This window comes from Mustela erminea, chromosome 8 (assembly GCF_009829155.1).
Source record: "Mustela erminea isolate mMusErm1 chromosome 8, mMusErm1.Pri, whole genome shotgun sequence".
NCBI classification, from domain to species: Eukaryota; Metazoa; Chordata; class Mammalia; order Carnivora; family Mustelidae; genus Mustela; species Mustela erminea.
Window position 1 is genome coordinate 69,621,045 of NC_045621.1, and position 16,559 is coordinate 69,637,603.

The 16,559-nt window shown below is 36.6% G+C and overlaps 1 protein-coding gene across 1 annotated transcript in view; it reads right to left on the reverse strand.

The window, feature by feature from the left end:
• Positions 1–16,559, reverse strand: part of CIR1 (corepressor interacting with RBPJ, CIR1) — a 43,146-nt gene that overhangs the window by 22,659 nt on the left and 3,928 nt on the right. Inside the window, exons 2-7 of the mRNA XM_032355980.1 lie at positions 14,802–14,896; positions 10,337–10,410; positions 8,227–8,237; positions 8,076–8,140; positions 7,655–7,703; positions 6,803–6,920 (exon numbers count right to left, since the gene is read on the reverse strand). Coding sequence (XP_032211871.1) covers positions 6,803–6,920; positions 7,655–7,703; positions 8,076–8,140; positions 8,227–8,237; positions 10,337–10,410; positions 14,802–14,896 — 412 coding nt within the window. The remainder of the gene's footprint in view (positions 1–6,802; positions 6,921–7,654; positions 7,704–8,075; positions 8,141–8,226; positions 8,238–10,336; positions 10,411–14,801; positions 14,897–16,559) is intronic.

A 16,559-nucleotide genomic window follows, 5' to 3' on the forward strand; every position in this document is an offset into this window, starting at 1 on the left:
AACAACCTAATTTTAAAAATGGGCCAAAGGCTTTAACAGACACCTCACCAAGGAGATACATAGATGGCAAATAAGCATATGAAAAAAATGTGATGCATCATATGTCATCAGGGAAATGCAAAGTAAAACAAGATACTACTGCACACCCATTAAAATGGCCAAAAATTCCTAACATTGACAATGATAAATGCTGGTGAGGATGTAGGTAACAAGAACTTTCATTCATTGCTGATTGAACTGTAAAAATGGTGTGGCTACTTTAGACGACAGTTTGGTGGTTTCTTATAGAACTAAACATACTTTTGGGTGCCTGAGTGGCTCAGTCATTAAGCCTCTGCCTTTGGCTCAGGTCATGATCCCAGAGTCCTGGGACTGAGCTCTGCATCGGGTTCCTTGTTGAGGAGTCCGCTTCTCCCTATCCCATTCCTCCTGCCTGTGTTCCTGTCTCGGTGTCTCTCTGTCAAATAAATAAAATCTTAAAAAAAAAAAAAAACCCAAACTAAACATACTCTTACCACACTATCCAGTAATCATGTTCTTTGGTGTTTACCCAAAGGAGCTGAAAACTTATGACCACACAAAAACCTGCACATGGATGTTTACAGCAGCCTTATTCATAACTGCCAAAACTCGGAAGCAACCAAGATGTCTATTAGATCAATAAACTGTGGTACATCCAGATAATGAAGTATTATTTAGCACTGAAAAGAAATCAGCTGTGAAGTCATGAGGAGGAAACTTCAGTGCATATTACTAAGTGAAAGAAGCCAATCTGAAAAGGCTACATACTGTAAGGTTTCAACTACATGATCTTTAGGAAAAGGTTAAAACTATGGAGACAGTATAAAGTTAGTGGCTGTCAGAGACTAGAAGGAAATGAGGGATGAAGAGGCAGAGCACAACTTCTAGGACAGTGACACTACTCTGTATGATACCATAATGGTGGAAACATGACATTATACCTTTGTTCAAACCTACAGAATGTACAACGTTGAGCAAGTCCTAATGTAAACTATGGATTTTGGGAGATAATAATGTGTCAGTGTAGGCTATCAGTTATAATAAATGTGGGGCACCTGGCTGACTCAGTGCAGAGAAGCACGCCAACTCTTGATCACTGGGTTCTAAGTTCGAGCCCCATGCTGGGTATAAAGATTACTTAAAAATAAAATATTAAGAAATTATAACAAATATACCACTCTTGTAGAGGATGGTGATAATAGGAGAGGCCATACATTTGTGGGGGCAGGGTGCTATGGGAAATTTCTGTACTTTCCTCTCCATTTTGCTCTAAATCCTAAAACAACTTTATAAGACATTATAAGAATAATGTCTATTAAAAGCAAGCACAAAAAAACAAAACAAAAAGATTAACTAGGAGGCACACATGTAACTGTTAAATCTATTAAGAAAGCAAAAAACAGGGTGCCTGGGTGGCTCAGTTGGTTAAGCAACTGCCTTTGGCTCAGGTCATGATCCTGGAGTCCTGGGATAGAGTCCCACATCTGGCTCCCTGCTCCATGGGGAACCTGCTTCTCCCTCTGACCTCGCCCCTCTCGTACTCTCGCTGTCTCAAATAAATAAAATAAATCTTAAAATACCCTTCTAACCTTAAAACCCCCCACTATGGATTTTTTAAAAAGGTTAATTTCAGTTTACACTATAAACGTGAGACGGACGGCAAGAGTCAATGATAAGAATAAGGGCCAAAAAGTATGGGTAAGAGGTGGGGAGGCCATTTAATTGTACTGTAATATAAAAATATTTTATAAAAATTCAGTCACCACTGAAGCTTTAAAGTTTTATGCGTAATTCTGATGTATTTAGAATACATGGAAACTTACAAAGTTAAGATGATCTTATCGGTAGAAAAGATATTCTAAACCAGCTTAGCCAAAAGAAGCATTTTGATTGCCTAATTTAACTTTGTAAAGGAGAAGTAAATCTTATAGCTGGTCTCTGTAAACCTCACAGCTGGAACATTCTAACAGCACCTTGCAGTTTCCAGTGATCAAAGTAAGTTACTTTATATACTAAACTAAGAATTTCATAATAGAAATAATGCAACACCAGGGGGTGCAGTTATCATGAAATAATTACACTCCTGGGAGATTACAGGCACAAGGCTGTACCCCAGGGGTGTGATTATCCCATGATAACCACATCCACTAAAATTGCATTATTGCAAAAATAATCTCTATTCACTGGTGAGACATTATTCAATAGGTGATTTTTTAAAATGAAAAGATTTTTTAGCTTGAATCAGCAAGTGGATTAGGAAATTGGCCAGTTTATTTCTCATTGCATTCAATTCAGAATACAACATCATTATTACTTGCTTTCCTATTTGATACAGTAGAATTTTTTATTTTGTTTTTGAGAAACCTTTAAGAGTTTCTCCTAATGTTAGTTAAGTGGCTCTGGTAAATTCAGGTCAAACTTCAAACATATTAACTGAGCAATAAAATTTTAAATAACTTACTTCTACGTATACAACTTTTAATTTTTCTAAAATGATATTCACTTAAAAATTACAAATGTACAACCAATGTTAATATATAGGTCTATTTCCTGTCATTTTTCTACAAGTACATGTCTATATGTCTACCTAAAGACAGCAAGAGAAACACGAATGGAATCCATGTAGCTACTTTGTTTTATAATGATCTTTTTACCTGACCAAATGTTTTCAATAACATCCATATCGTTAGGAAATCTTCTTATCATATCAATTGTTCTTACATATAGCTGAAGATGATGGTTCTCAACCTTGACAGTGCATTAGAAATAGATCAGTAACTTTCATCATCTTCTGCAGTATCACAGATGGTGAAAGTTACTGATCTATTTTTACCATAATTTTATCACCGAGTCAGTGCTTTGAGATAGTCTCAGATGAGTAAGATAAAGGATTTTAGAAATTAAAAAATACCCTGTGTGTTTACCAGTATTTGTTCTCACACTTACATCAGTTTTAAAGGGAAAATGGAAATGGAAATTTTCCTAATGCCTTCTTCTATAAAGAGTGAGGCAAAGAATTAACTCAGACTGCTAGTTATTTCTCATCATGAATATATCACTTACAAAACACCAGTATCTCTTTGCTTTATTTAGCTGTTCCAACTATTCTGGAAATAAATTTAATATAGGAGTATAAAGGAAAACATTAGCCTTCTGAAGGATATCACAAAATATTCAATGTCTGTAAAGCCTTAATTTTAAGTTTCTTTCCCAATTTTAATCACACATTTTAACCTAAAAGTAAAAGAAAGTCGCTTGTAATTTCACCAAATCATTAAACTATTTTCATTCTTCAATGTTTCCTTCTAGTCCTAATGTATATGCATATAGTTTTATATTATCAAAATCTTAATGTAGATTTAATTAGTATTCCTTAATTCACTAAATATATTGACAGTTTATTTTGCATTCCCCTAGTACTGGATATTTAGTTTGTAAGAGTGAAAACTTAGAAATGATGCTGAAACGAACATTTCCCTTAAAATCAAAATAAGGATTTCCATCACATTACCATCTTTTCTTCTCCACTGTACTATCCCACTTCCAGAAACAACACATACCACACCACACAGGATATTCTATGACATCATTTTTGCCTAAACCTGTTTTCCCAAATTTTCAGATCATCATCATCTTTCAGGGGTGAGAGTCTCAGACTCCTCTCAGGACTACGATTCAATAGGAGCTTGGGAACTAGTATTTATCTTTAACAACAAAAAAAAAAAAAAAAAAAATTTTTAAAAGAGAGCATGTGCATGCAAGCCAGGGATGCCGAAGGGGCGGGGGTGGGGCGGGGAGAGAGAGAGCAGATTCCCTGCTGAGCACAGAGCCTGGTGCAGGCAAGGCTCAACCCTCACAATCCTGAGATCATGACCTGAGCCAAAATCACAACTTGAATTCTTAACGAATTGAGCAACCCAGGAGCTCCCCCTTATCACTTTCTTATAAATTCCTGGAAGCTGAATTCCTAGGTAAAAGGATATGAATTTTTTTAAAGATTTTATTTATTTGATAGAGACAGAGACCACGAGAGAGCGAGCAAGCGAGAGACAGATAGCGAGCGAGGGAACACAAGCAGTGTGAGTGGGAGAGGGAGAAGCAGGGAGCCCAATGTGGGGCTCGATTCCAGGACCCTGGGATCATGACCTGAGCCGAAGGCAGATGCTTAACCAACTGAGCCACCCAGGCACCCCTAGTTCTTTCGTTATTAACGCTACTGAAAATGTCCTCATAGGTTTAATGGCCATTTGGAGCCCTCCTTTTCTGAGCTACCTATATTTATGTTTTGCTCTTTTGCGTTTATAGGTTCACCTTTTTCATGTTGACTAGAAAAAACATTTTATATATTAGTGATATCGACTATAGTATTTCACTGAAGTTAATATTTATTTTATCCTCTACCACTCCACTGCTCAGTTCATTTAGATACAGAGAAATAGTCACCAATTTGTAGATATCTCAAGCTTTGTTACAAATACATTAAGACTTACTAGAAGCCAAAAACCACAGCTTTTTTCTATGTGGTTCACCTTATTTTGAAAAAGTTTATTTGACTAAAGAACAGTACTACAGTATAACCCCAACATAAGTGGGCTCCAAAAACTTTGTGTAAAATGAATGATTACTTTAAAGTTTATGAATGTAAATGGACGGTGGAAAGAGCTAATAAACAGCTTTGCTGTACTTGAAGTCACCATTTCTAATACTTTTTTTTTTTTGGAAGATTTTGTATGTGAGAGAGACAGAGACAGAGCATAAGCAGGGGGAGGGGCAGATGGAGAGGGAGAAGCAGGCTCCCCAGTGAGCAGGGAGAGCCCGATGTGGGGCTCAATCCCAGGCGCCCAGGATCATGACCTGAGCAGAAAGCAGACACTTGACCAATTAAGCCACCCAGGCGCCCCTCACCATTTCCAATACTCTTAAAAATAGGTTAACAGCACAAGTTCTTCTGATTGCTTTTACAGACTGTCTAATACAGAATCAAGACAAAGCAGGTCTACTGATTACTAGTCTGGAGTCTATCCTACTCTTTCTCTCAGAAGGAGGATCCAAGTGAAATGAAGTTGGGGACAAAGACAACCATTACACACTTGTGTCTGCCCCTAGCCAATACAGGAGCTACAGAGTTGTAAGGGCACCATAAGGCTGGAGTGAAGGAAAAATAAGAAAGATGCAACCCCTTCCAGAAAACATATATACTTTTTCAGAGACAATATCAGATTCCTATGACTACTAAAATTAGTGGTCAGAAATATTTGAGCCAACAATATTTCACCAGTTGAGTGGGGGAAGGGGAAGAGAGAACAGCAGTATGTGGGTTTTAAGAGTACCTGCACTGTGGAATCAGTATGATATTCTTTCGTCAGAGATTGCCAGGTACAGACCAACATTCTCTCACCACTGAGCAAATAGTTTCCCTCTAGGTAAAATGTGATTTCTAAACCTTCTTTAGAGCAGTAAGGATTAAAACAAAAAATCTATTGTAATATTCTGTGTACTTCTCTACCCGTTCTAATATGCATAACACCATAAAAGAAACAGTGTCAAGCGGCTCCTTGGTGGATCAGTCAGTTGAGCCTCCCACTATTGGTCTCAACTCAGATCTTGATCTCAGGGTTGTGAATTCAAGCCCTGCACTGGGCTCCACAATGGGCGTGGAGCCTACTTAAAAAAAATAAAAAATAATATAAACATAAAAATGAAAAAAACAAAAACCCACTGTCAAACTTGATAATGGATCAAATTCCTAAACTCTTAATATGGGCACTGGCATCCTGAATCCTAAAGCCTGCCCCTGGCTTGCTGGAAGGGAGCAGGATCTCTGGTAAGAGAATAGAAGCTGAAGGTCTTATGCTGACTGACAGTGAACCTTGTGCTCAAAGGTGGTAGTGAAAGCCTGAGAGTCCAAAAAAGTGCATCAGAGGGCTGGGGAAGTGAGGGGATAGGCCTTCACGCCCAGAGCATCTACTTCAGTACAGCAGTTCTGCCTTAATACCTGGTCTATATACTGGGGTTTCATGTAAGACAGTGTTTTAGGAAAGGTTCTACAACTTCTTAAATAATGCTGAAAAACCTCTTGAGTTATACTATCAACCTTATTTTAAGATGAGTTGAAGCTCATAAAAGTGAAGTAATTTAAGATTACAGAGTTAAGGTTATATTTAATTTATTATGACTTAAAGTTGGACTGGTGTGGTTGTTTCAATAATATACTAATAAGGCACTGATAAATTTACAACTTCTCAGCTTCAATATCTGAGAACTCAAATGAGCCAAACCAAATTAGACAAATATTTTTAAGTTGTCAATAATATGTAGGAAGGTAAAGAACTAGCAAGTAAAACTCAATTTTAAAGTATTTAACATCTTTTTAAACTCAGTTTTGATTTTATCTCTAAACTAAAATGATGTAATTGCTGAGTCTGCTAGTCAGCCTACATTTGTAATTCTGGAGGACATGAATATGAGAAATAACCATTTCTTCCTTCTATTTTTAGGTTACTAACTTAATGAACTATGCTTAGTATACCTCTTACCATTAAAATGAAGTTTATAGGGTCCTGGGCTAGAAAAATTAAATTCTAACAGCATTTCAAATTCAAAATATATTATCAGAGTTTCCTACTGACTATCATATTTTGGATACATGACTTAGTCCAAAAAAAAAAAAAAAAACCAACAAAGGAAAATAATACCCAGAGAGATTAAGAAAAATATTATCTTTCCTTGTTTGTCCTTGATACAAATTCTAAAACAAACATAATTCATGTCTAGTGCTTACCTGAGCCATCAGTGGGAACTGAACTTGCATTGATTCCAGAAAGACCAAACAGAGGACATTCTCGATCTGTGTTGACATGACCCCATTTGTGACATTTAATGCACCTCACATTTCGAACCTGAGAAATAGTGAACGTTATTTTAGTTAGTAAGATAGTAAGAATCTAACAAATGTTCAAATCTCTACTTCTTGGTAGAGTTTAAGTTAAATTACTGTCATTTTTAAAAGATTTCCAGTGAGGGCGCCTGGGTGGCTCAGTGGGTTAAGCCGCTGCCTTAGGCTCAGGTCATGATCTCAGGGTCCTGGGATCGAGTCCTGCATCAGGCTCTCTGCTCAGCAGGAGTCTGCTTCCTCCTCTCTCTCTCTCTCTGCCTGCCTCTCTGCCTACTTGTGATGTCTGTCAAATAAATAAATAAAATCTTAAAAAAAAAAAAAAAAAAAAAAGATTTCCAGTGAAAGACTCCATCAATATATTTGGTAATTTAACATAAATACTAAAATCTTTTAAAATTCTGCCTAAAAGCTAAGCTGAATCCTATTGTGTTTTGACTGTTACTTGGTGGCAATAAAACAATGTCATTCAGAAAGAAATGGTAAAATACCAAAAAAGAATTATGTCATGGCTTAATCTTAAATTCTCTCTTTTTTTTAAAAGGATTTTATTTATTTGACACAGAGAGAGAGAAAGCACAAACATTTTACCAGTCTACTACATTTAATGTTTTCTCTCCTAGTCCTTTTACTATCTGGTTCAAATCAACACCACAGAGCCCTTTTCAGCTTACATACCTTTTGTAAGAAGTATTTATTAAATAAAAATTATTCTTACAAAGTAAAATATGGCTCACTTGCCTGAATACCAAAGGGCTGATCTCTGATGTTCATGTCATCTTTGGCATATCTATTAAGTAGAGAATATGTACACAGTATTAAAAACAATTTAATAAATGGCAGTTATTCTGAAAGTAGTTTTATAGTTCTAAATACATTATAAAATGTGTAACTTCAATAAACACACAGACTATGAAATCTATTTAGCATTTCCAAACACCACTTACTTATTAATTGTCCAGTTTGATGATTAGTGATTTAAAAAATGGAAAACTATACAAAATTAAAGTTTATGATCAAGTAAATTAGTTGTATAAAACAAATAATCTAAAATACCTTTAGCATTAGTTGCCTATGCTAGTGAAGGAAAAGACAATATAAGATGGGATATTAGATAAAATTAGTGATATGTATTTCGTTTTAAAAGAAAACTGGCTCTTACTTTTCCCGGGGGGCTCCTTTCTGCCATTCAAATTTGTATTCAGTCTCTCCTTCTGTTTCTTCTTTCTAAAAACATTCAGTAAGAAGTCTTTCAATTTTTCCATAAAATTACAATTGCCAAGTAAATCCAAACACAGAAAATAGTACTTTACCTCTTTGTTTTCTTGATTGCATATCAAAGATATGGGAGAAAAAAAAGGGAGTTCAAGTTAAAAACTTCAACACTAAAGTCAACTATCATATACTATATTATGATGTCATGGTATTTAATTATAACTTGTAAGAAATTATTGGTTTACTTTTCTCTTCTTTCATAAGATAAAATTCAAATCTCTAAAGGATAAATACAATATTGGGGCATCAGGGTGGCTCAGTGGGTTAAAGCCTCTGTCTTTGGCTCAGGTCATGAGCCAAGGGTCCTGGGATCCAGCCCCGAATCGGGCTCTCTGCTCAGCAGGGAGTCTCCTTCCTACTCTCTCTCTGCCTATTTGTGATCTCTGTCTGTCAAATAAATAAAATCTTTTTTTAAAAGAAAGGATAAATACAATATTGAACAAGATAGTATGTAATAAGCATGCTAATTCCTAGTTTTGTTGTTGGTGGTGGTGTTGTTGTTTTTACTTATTTGACAGAGACACAGCAAGAGAGGGAACACAAGCAGGAGGAGGGGAAAGGGAGAAGCAGGCTTCCCGCTGAGCAAGGAGCCTATTGTGGAGCTTGATCCCAGGACCTGGGGGGATCATGACCTGAGCCAAAGGTAGACAATGACTGAGCCATCCAGGTGTCCCTAATTCCTAGTTTTTAAACTTTTTTATTTTTCGTTGATAGAATATTATGCTATCTATATGTATATTAAGCAGGACTAAAGATGCATACACAAATTTATAAAATAAGTGCACTTCTGTTGATGCTGACAATTTTTCCTCCTCAAAGTTCAAGTCATTAAAAAAAGTCAAGTCACAAAATATTACTAGATTAGACAATTATTTCTAATATTTACTCTATTATACTGGATTTCGGTATTTTACTTTTATTTTTATTTCTTTTAAAGATTTTATTTATTTATTTGTAAGAGAGAGAGAGAGTGAGAGCGAGCACAGGCAGACAGAGTGGCAGGCAGAGTCAGAGGGAGAAGCAGGCTCCCTGTGGAGCAAGGAGCCCGATGTGGGACTCGATCCCAGGACGCTGGGATCATGACCTGAGCCGAAGGCAGCTGCTTAACCAACTGAGCCACCCAGGCGTCCCTATTTTTATTTCTTTAAAGATTTTATTTATTTGACAGAAAAGAGATCACAAGTAGGCAGAGAGGCAGGCAGAAGGAGAGGGGAAGCAGGCTCCCCACTGAGCAGAGAGCCCAACATGGGGCTTGATCCCAGGACCCTGAGATCATGACCTGAGCCGAAGGCAGAGGCTTAACCCACTTAGTCACCCAGGCGCCCCTGATTTCAGTGTTTTAAAATTGTATTTACAGAATAATAGCAACTTTATTTTTTATTTTAATTTTTTTTTAAATTTTATTTATTTATTTGACAGACAGAGATCACAAGTAGGCAGAGAGGCAGTCAGAGAGAGGAGGAAGCAGGCTCCCTGCTGAGCAGAGAGCCCGATGCGGGGCTCGATCCCAGGACCCTGGGATCATGACCTGAGCCGAAGGCAGAGGCTTTAACCCACTGAGCCACCCAGGCGCCCCCAGAATAATAGCAACTTTAAAAGATGAAGAGCAACCTTTAGGTATGTATGTATTTATTTGAAGATTATTTATATACAAATTTATTTATTCAGAGAGAATGGAAGCGGGGAGAGGGAGAGAGAATCCCAAGCAGACTCTGCGCTAAGCACAGAGCCCCATGTGGGGCTTAATCTCATGACCCTGAGATCATGACCTAAGCCCAAGAGTTGGACACAACCAAATGAGCCACCCAGGAGCCCCGAAAGATGACGAACAATTTTTTTAAAAAGTCTGTCATAATAGTTCTCAATCTTTAGTTGTAAACACATCAAAGACTAAGAAAAGGAAATGAGGGGACGCCTGGGTGGCTCAGTTGGTTGGGCAGCTGCCTTCGGTTCGGGTCATGATCCCAGCGTCCTGGGATCGAGTCCCACATCGGGCTCCTTGCTCCGCAGGGAGCCTGCTTCTCCCTCTCCCTCTGACTCTGCCTTCCACTCTGTCTGCCTGTGCTCGCTCTCGCCCTCTCTCTGACAAATAAATAAATAAAATCTTAAAAAAAAAAAAAAAAAAAGAAAAGGAAATGAGGGAAGTACCTTTTTTAGCTCCTGGTGGGGCCTCATACATGAAATTAAGGCCATTCTTTACACGTTCATCTCCCATAAGCAACCTAAGTGAAACAAGAAAGTTAACAATTTTACATAGGAGGAAAAAGTTACAGAATAAACATTCCTCATCTCTCAAAACCCTAAGGAAATTAACAGAAAATATTTTTGTCAGAGATAAAGTTCCAAAACTTTACTTCACTGATCATATTACATCTGAAGTACATGAATGGAAATTCAAACAGTGCTGCCTCTTTAGTAACTGGTTTTAATTTCTGAGACTTTCTCATTACCTGAGAGATCTTCGCCCTTCCAACAGAAAAGGGGAAAAATGCCACGGTCCCTCTCACATGCTTTTCTTAAACTTTGAAATGCTATGGAAATAATGACAGCTTTGAAATCCTATATGCCAGCACAAATTTGGAATTAAGTTAAATAGTGCCAACATTTTTTCTTAATTGTGAGGGATCAGTTTTGGAAAAAAGAGTCTCTCTGGAATTTCTTTAGAAAGTCAAATCCAATTAATGCTTGTAATAAGATTCAAAGTCAATAGGAGAATCAAATTCTTTGATGAGGCCAAAGAGGAGAGAATAGTTTAAGATATTCTACAACAGGTTAATTACTATGATGGAATCAATGTCTGCTGCACCTCAAAAATAATTTTCTTTATAGTCCTAACACTGAAGTTCCCAGTTTAGGTTCTGTTTAGAGAGATATGCCGTAATTTAAAAAAAGAAAAAAAAAAAAGCTCTGCAATAAATTGAATGGCTGAGTTAAAGTTTTAATTCATAAGATCCAAGTAAGTACTGATTATAAAGATGAAAGCTAAAAAGTGAATAGAATCTCCTCTTATATTTGAGAAAGGCAATCACAAAGGGTCTATTACATAATTATCATTCTTCTCTTATTTCCACTGGAATTTATAAAGAACTGTTAAAAAAAAAAGAAAAAAAAAAGAGAGAGAGAAAAATGGATGACAGGATCTATATCCATACAATGGAATATTATTTTGCAATAAAAAGGAATGAACTACTGATACATGCTACAAAAAAGATGAACTTCAAAAACATTATACCAAGTGAAAGAAGCCAGTCACAAAAGACCATTTATATGTATGATCCCATTTCTATGCCAAGTTCAGAATATGAAAATCTACAGAGACAAAAAGTAAAGTAGTGGCTGCTTAGGGTTGACAGAAGGACAGGGTGTGGGAATGGGAAGTAACAGCTAACGGGTACAACATGTTCTCATATTAGATTATGGTGATGGCTCCAACACTCTGTAAATACATATACTTAGAGCCAAAATACACTTTTAACAGATTATATATTAAATTAACACTATTTTAGAAGTTAAAATCAAGCACATAGAAAGCTCAGTATCACTAATTACTAGAGAAATATAAATTAAAACAATGAGCTACCGCCTCACACTAATTAGGACGGCTACTATAAAAAAAAGGAAAATAATAAATGTTGGTAAGAACACAGAGAAAACGGAACCCTTGTGCATGACTGGTAGGAATGTAAAATGGTGCAGCTACTATGGAAGAGTTCGGTGGTTCTTTAAAAGCTAAACACAGAATTACTATATGATCCAGCAAATCTATTCCTAAGTATATACCTAAAAGAACCGAAAACAGGGACTTGAACTACTTGCATGCCAATGATGACAGAAGCATTACTCACAAAGGCAGAAGCATAAACAAAATATGATATATATATACATAAAGGAATATTATTTAACCACAAAAAGAAAAAAAGTTCTGACACATGCTATAATACAGATGAATCTTGAACACACTGTGCTAAGTGAAGTAAGTCAGACGCAAAGACAAATATTTTTATTCTGCTTACAAGAGGCACCTATAATAGGCAAATCCATAGAGACAGAAAGTAAAATAGTGGTTACCAGAGGTTGGATATAGGAGCTAAGCTGGCAGAGCAGTCAAAGGCCAAAACTGAAACAATCTGAGCACGAAAGTAAGTAACAAAAGTATTGGTTTATAACCCATTAACTAAATATCCCTGAGTCCATACTGATAGAAATACATAATTAAATAAATAACTACATGATGGAAAGGGAAAATTCTTCTTTCCACAGGAATTCAAATTTTAAAATGTAGAGGGAATGAGAGGAATAGATTCGAACACCATGATAATAACTAATGCAGGCAATATCTACCAGTGAATGCTAAATTAGTGAACAAAAGTTCAAGGAAAAACAGTGTGTTGGTATAGCTTCAAATATTAAATTACAAAGAGAATAAAGTAACTCTTTTTTTTAAGATAAAGAATAAATAGGGAGTGCCTGACTACTTCAGTTAGTAGAACGCTTGACTCTTGATCTCGGGGGCTCGAGTTAAAAGACTCATGTTGGGGCGCCTGGGTGGCTCAGTGGGTTAAAGCCTCTGCCTTCGGCTCAGGTCATGATCCCAGGGTCCTGGGATCGAGCCCCGCATGGGGCTCTCTGCTCTGAGGGGAGCCTACTAACTCCTCTCTCTCTCTCTGCCTGCCTCTCTGCCTACTTGTGATCTCTGTCAAATAAATAAATAAAATCTTTAAAAAAAAAAAAAGTCTCATGTTAGTCATGCAGCCTACTTAATTAAAACAAACAAACAAACAATACAACTGAGACAAACCATGTATCACATTTTTTATAGAACCCTATAACAAAGAGGCCCACTGCTATTTATTGTCTTGCATGAAAGTAGGTACTCAATAATTAAGCTAACCAGATTATATAGAATTAGTGAGGAAAGTACTTAATTGAAACTGAAAATTTCTGTAATTAAAAGTACTTAATTGAAACTGAAATATTTCTGTAATTTCTCTCTTGATATATTTTGTTTATTTTAAATATTTTATTTATTTGACATAGAGAGACACAGTGAGAGAGGGAACACAAGCAGGGGGAGTGCGAGAGGAAGAACAGGCTTCCCATGGAGCAGGGAACCTGATGTGGGGCTCGATCCCAGGACCCTGAGATCAAGACCTGAGCCGAAGGCAGAGGCTTAACCCACTGAGCCACCCAGGTGCCCCCTGATATGCTATATTTTAAAGAGAATATTCGGTAACAGTTTAGTTGTACTTATGTTCCATATTTTGATGAAGAACAGAAATGAGCTGAAGAAAGTATGGTCTACATAACTAAAGTAGCACTATTCACTTGCTTGATTAACCAAGAGTAACCAGCGTGAGTTAGACTTGGCAATATAAACATAAAATGAGGGGCACCTGGGTGGCTCAGTCCTTAAGTATCTGCCTTTGGCTCAGGTCAAGAATCCCTGGGATCGAGCTCTACAGCAGGCTCCCTGCTTGGCAGGAAGAAGCCTGTTTCTCCCTCTCCCACTCCCCCTGCTTATGTTCTCTCTCTTGCTCGCTCTGTCAAATAAATAAATAAATAAAATCTTAAAAAAAAAAAAAAAAACCAACCATAAAATGACAACACATAAAGGGCAGATACTACGCTGGAATAAACCAATAAAGGACCCTAGCTATGATCCTGCCTTTAGCAGATCGATGACATGTAGGTCAAGTAGACACAATTCATTTTACTTCTTGAAGGTGCTCTGTGCATCCCTTCATTTCAGTGTATGCTAAAGAAATATCTCTGTAAGCAGTCTCAGTAGTTTGAGTATAGACTTCATTGTTCTTCCAAGCTTTACCTAAGTTGGGATTTGCTTATAAACTGTACATGGAGTCACATTAACTTTTTTTTTTTTTTTAAGATTTTGTTTATTTATTTGACAGAGAGAGATCACAAGTAGGCGAAGAGGCAGGCAGAGAGAGAGGGGCAAGCAGCCACCCCACTGAGCAGAGAGTCCAATGTGGGGCTCGATCCCAGGATCCCGAGACCACGACCCAAGCCGAAGGCAGAGACTCAACCCACTGAGTCACCCAGGTGCCCCTTAACTTATGTTTTATGTGAATTATGGATATGGTTGGAAAAATTGGCAGTGTACAGATATAAGAGTAAAGAGGGTACAGAGGAAATAGAATCCTATCACTGGGGCATTCAATTCAATAAAGCTAATTTAATATATGATTTAATAAGTGATCATTCTCATGCAATTGTTTATTCTAAAAACACTAGCATAGAAGCAAAATAAGTCAATCAGAGAATGACAATTATCATATGACCTCACTGATATGTGGAATTTAAGAAACAAAATAGATGATCATTGGGAAGAGAGGCAAAAATAAAACAAGACAAAATCAGAGAGTGAGACAAACCATAAGAAACTCTTAATCATTGGAAACAAACTGAGGGTTGCTGGAGGGAAGGGAAGCAACTGCATAATACATGATGTAATAACTGGATATTATATAAGACTGATAAATCACTGAACTCTATCTCTGAAACTAGTAATACATTATATGTAAATTAGCTGAATTTTTAAAAAAGCCAACCACACACACACAAATAAAAGCACTAGCATAGTGGAATTTCTCACCTATTATCATATGATTCTTGTTCTTTAAGATATTGTTGCATTAATTCTTCTTGTTTCTTCTTATCATATGATATTTTCTGTTCTGCCATCCATACCTAAATTAATGAAGTAAAAAATTTAAGTTAAATAGAAAGTTTGCTTTTCTTTATAATGAAATATAAAATGTTATCATATATAGCTTACAACACAACCCATTTTGGCCGTAATTACATCACCACAAAATAACAGCTAAAAAGTCTGATTTGTGCCTTGATACAGGTCCTTAAATGTAGTCATTCTAAACAGCTAAACTTTCAGGCAAAAATATCAAACTCAAGAACCACTTTGAGCACCTGTTGTACATAGCTTCTTGAGTCTTATCTCAGAAAAGATAAGTCTGAGTCTTACCTCAGAAAAGAGAATGACCATTTCTCTATATGGAACATGTCTAGTCTAGGGCACAACCAATAGGAATAACTAATGCCCACAAATGCCAATGGGTAACACAGACACTCCAAAAGAGGAGAAATGGAGGATAAGGAAAAGAAAAGAAAAGAAATTGAAAGGCAGTTGTAGAAAAAGGGGAAGAGACAAGAGAGGAAACAGAGAGAACACAGAGATGTATCAAATGTCTTGGAGTTGCTCAAAGGCACCAAACCACAGGATGAATGTGTCCCTATGTGAAATCCTCAAAATCATAAAAGTGGTGGAGGTAAAAAGCCCACACAACTTAGGGGAAGATACTTAATCAGGTTAATTCTTGGGTAAAAAGGTATCAATGCCTTCCCACTGCTTTTAGAGTGAAGTGAAGGACACAGTATCTCACAACCATTCAATGTAAATAGCAAGTCAAAACTTTTTCTCAAATATGCTGAGTTTTAAGAACGTAAATTGGGAGGACAAATACTTACACTGATAAAATTATAATTATTAACTGTGGGGGAAGATAGGTGTGGCGAGGAGGGTGTAGGACAAGACTGCCATTGCTCAATTTTAGAAGCAAAACAGGGGTAGTTACCAGTATTGGTAGTAGTGATGAAATAGGAAGGTTCTAAGGGGACACTGAGATGTGGACAAGAAGGAATTCATATGGAAATAAAAGCAAAAAGAGAAATGAAAAGGAAGTCTTCAGGGATAGCATATACCAGAAATTTCTTTTGTTGTAAGTTTCCTTAAAGTTTCTTCCACTGACTTCATACTTACCAACGTAATGTTAGAGTACAAAAAAAACCCTACACTTGGGATAAGCAGTAAAAAGCGTATCTGGAATTTTCACCATAGCTCAAAGTGAAAACAGCTCCAACAAAGACATGCAGGGTGTCACTGCCTAGTAGAGTAACACATTAATAATAACGTTCAAATGAATAACATACTATTTCTAACAGAATAACTACCATTTATTTAAAGCTCTAGGCTTTACAAAGTTTTGTACTAATCTCAATACATAACGAGTACCATGGACTGGAATAAAAATATAACGCACTTTTGCCTTCAAAATGCTCAGAATCTGGTAACAAAAAATCATATAGCTTTTCTGTATGTTCAAGCTATTTCATAATAAGAAGAATGAATTGTATAAATAAAAATAAAGTTTGGTATCAGGATAAGAAAAATATGCATAAGATAAATAATAGAACATGACAGTGATTAGAGGACAGGAGGAAGTCTGGTATAATGGAATACTTTATAGCAAGTCTTGGTTTTTAAGAGTTAAATTTTTAAAAAGATTTATTTATTTATTTTAGAGAGAAAGAGAGTACGCTCACAAGAGTTGGGGAT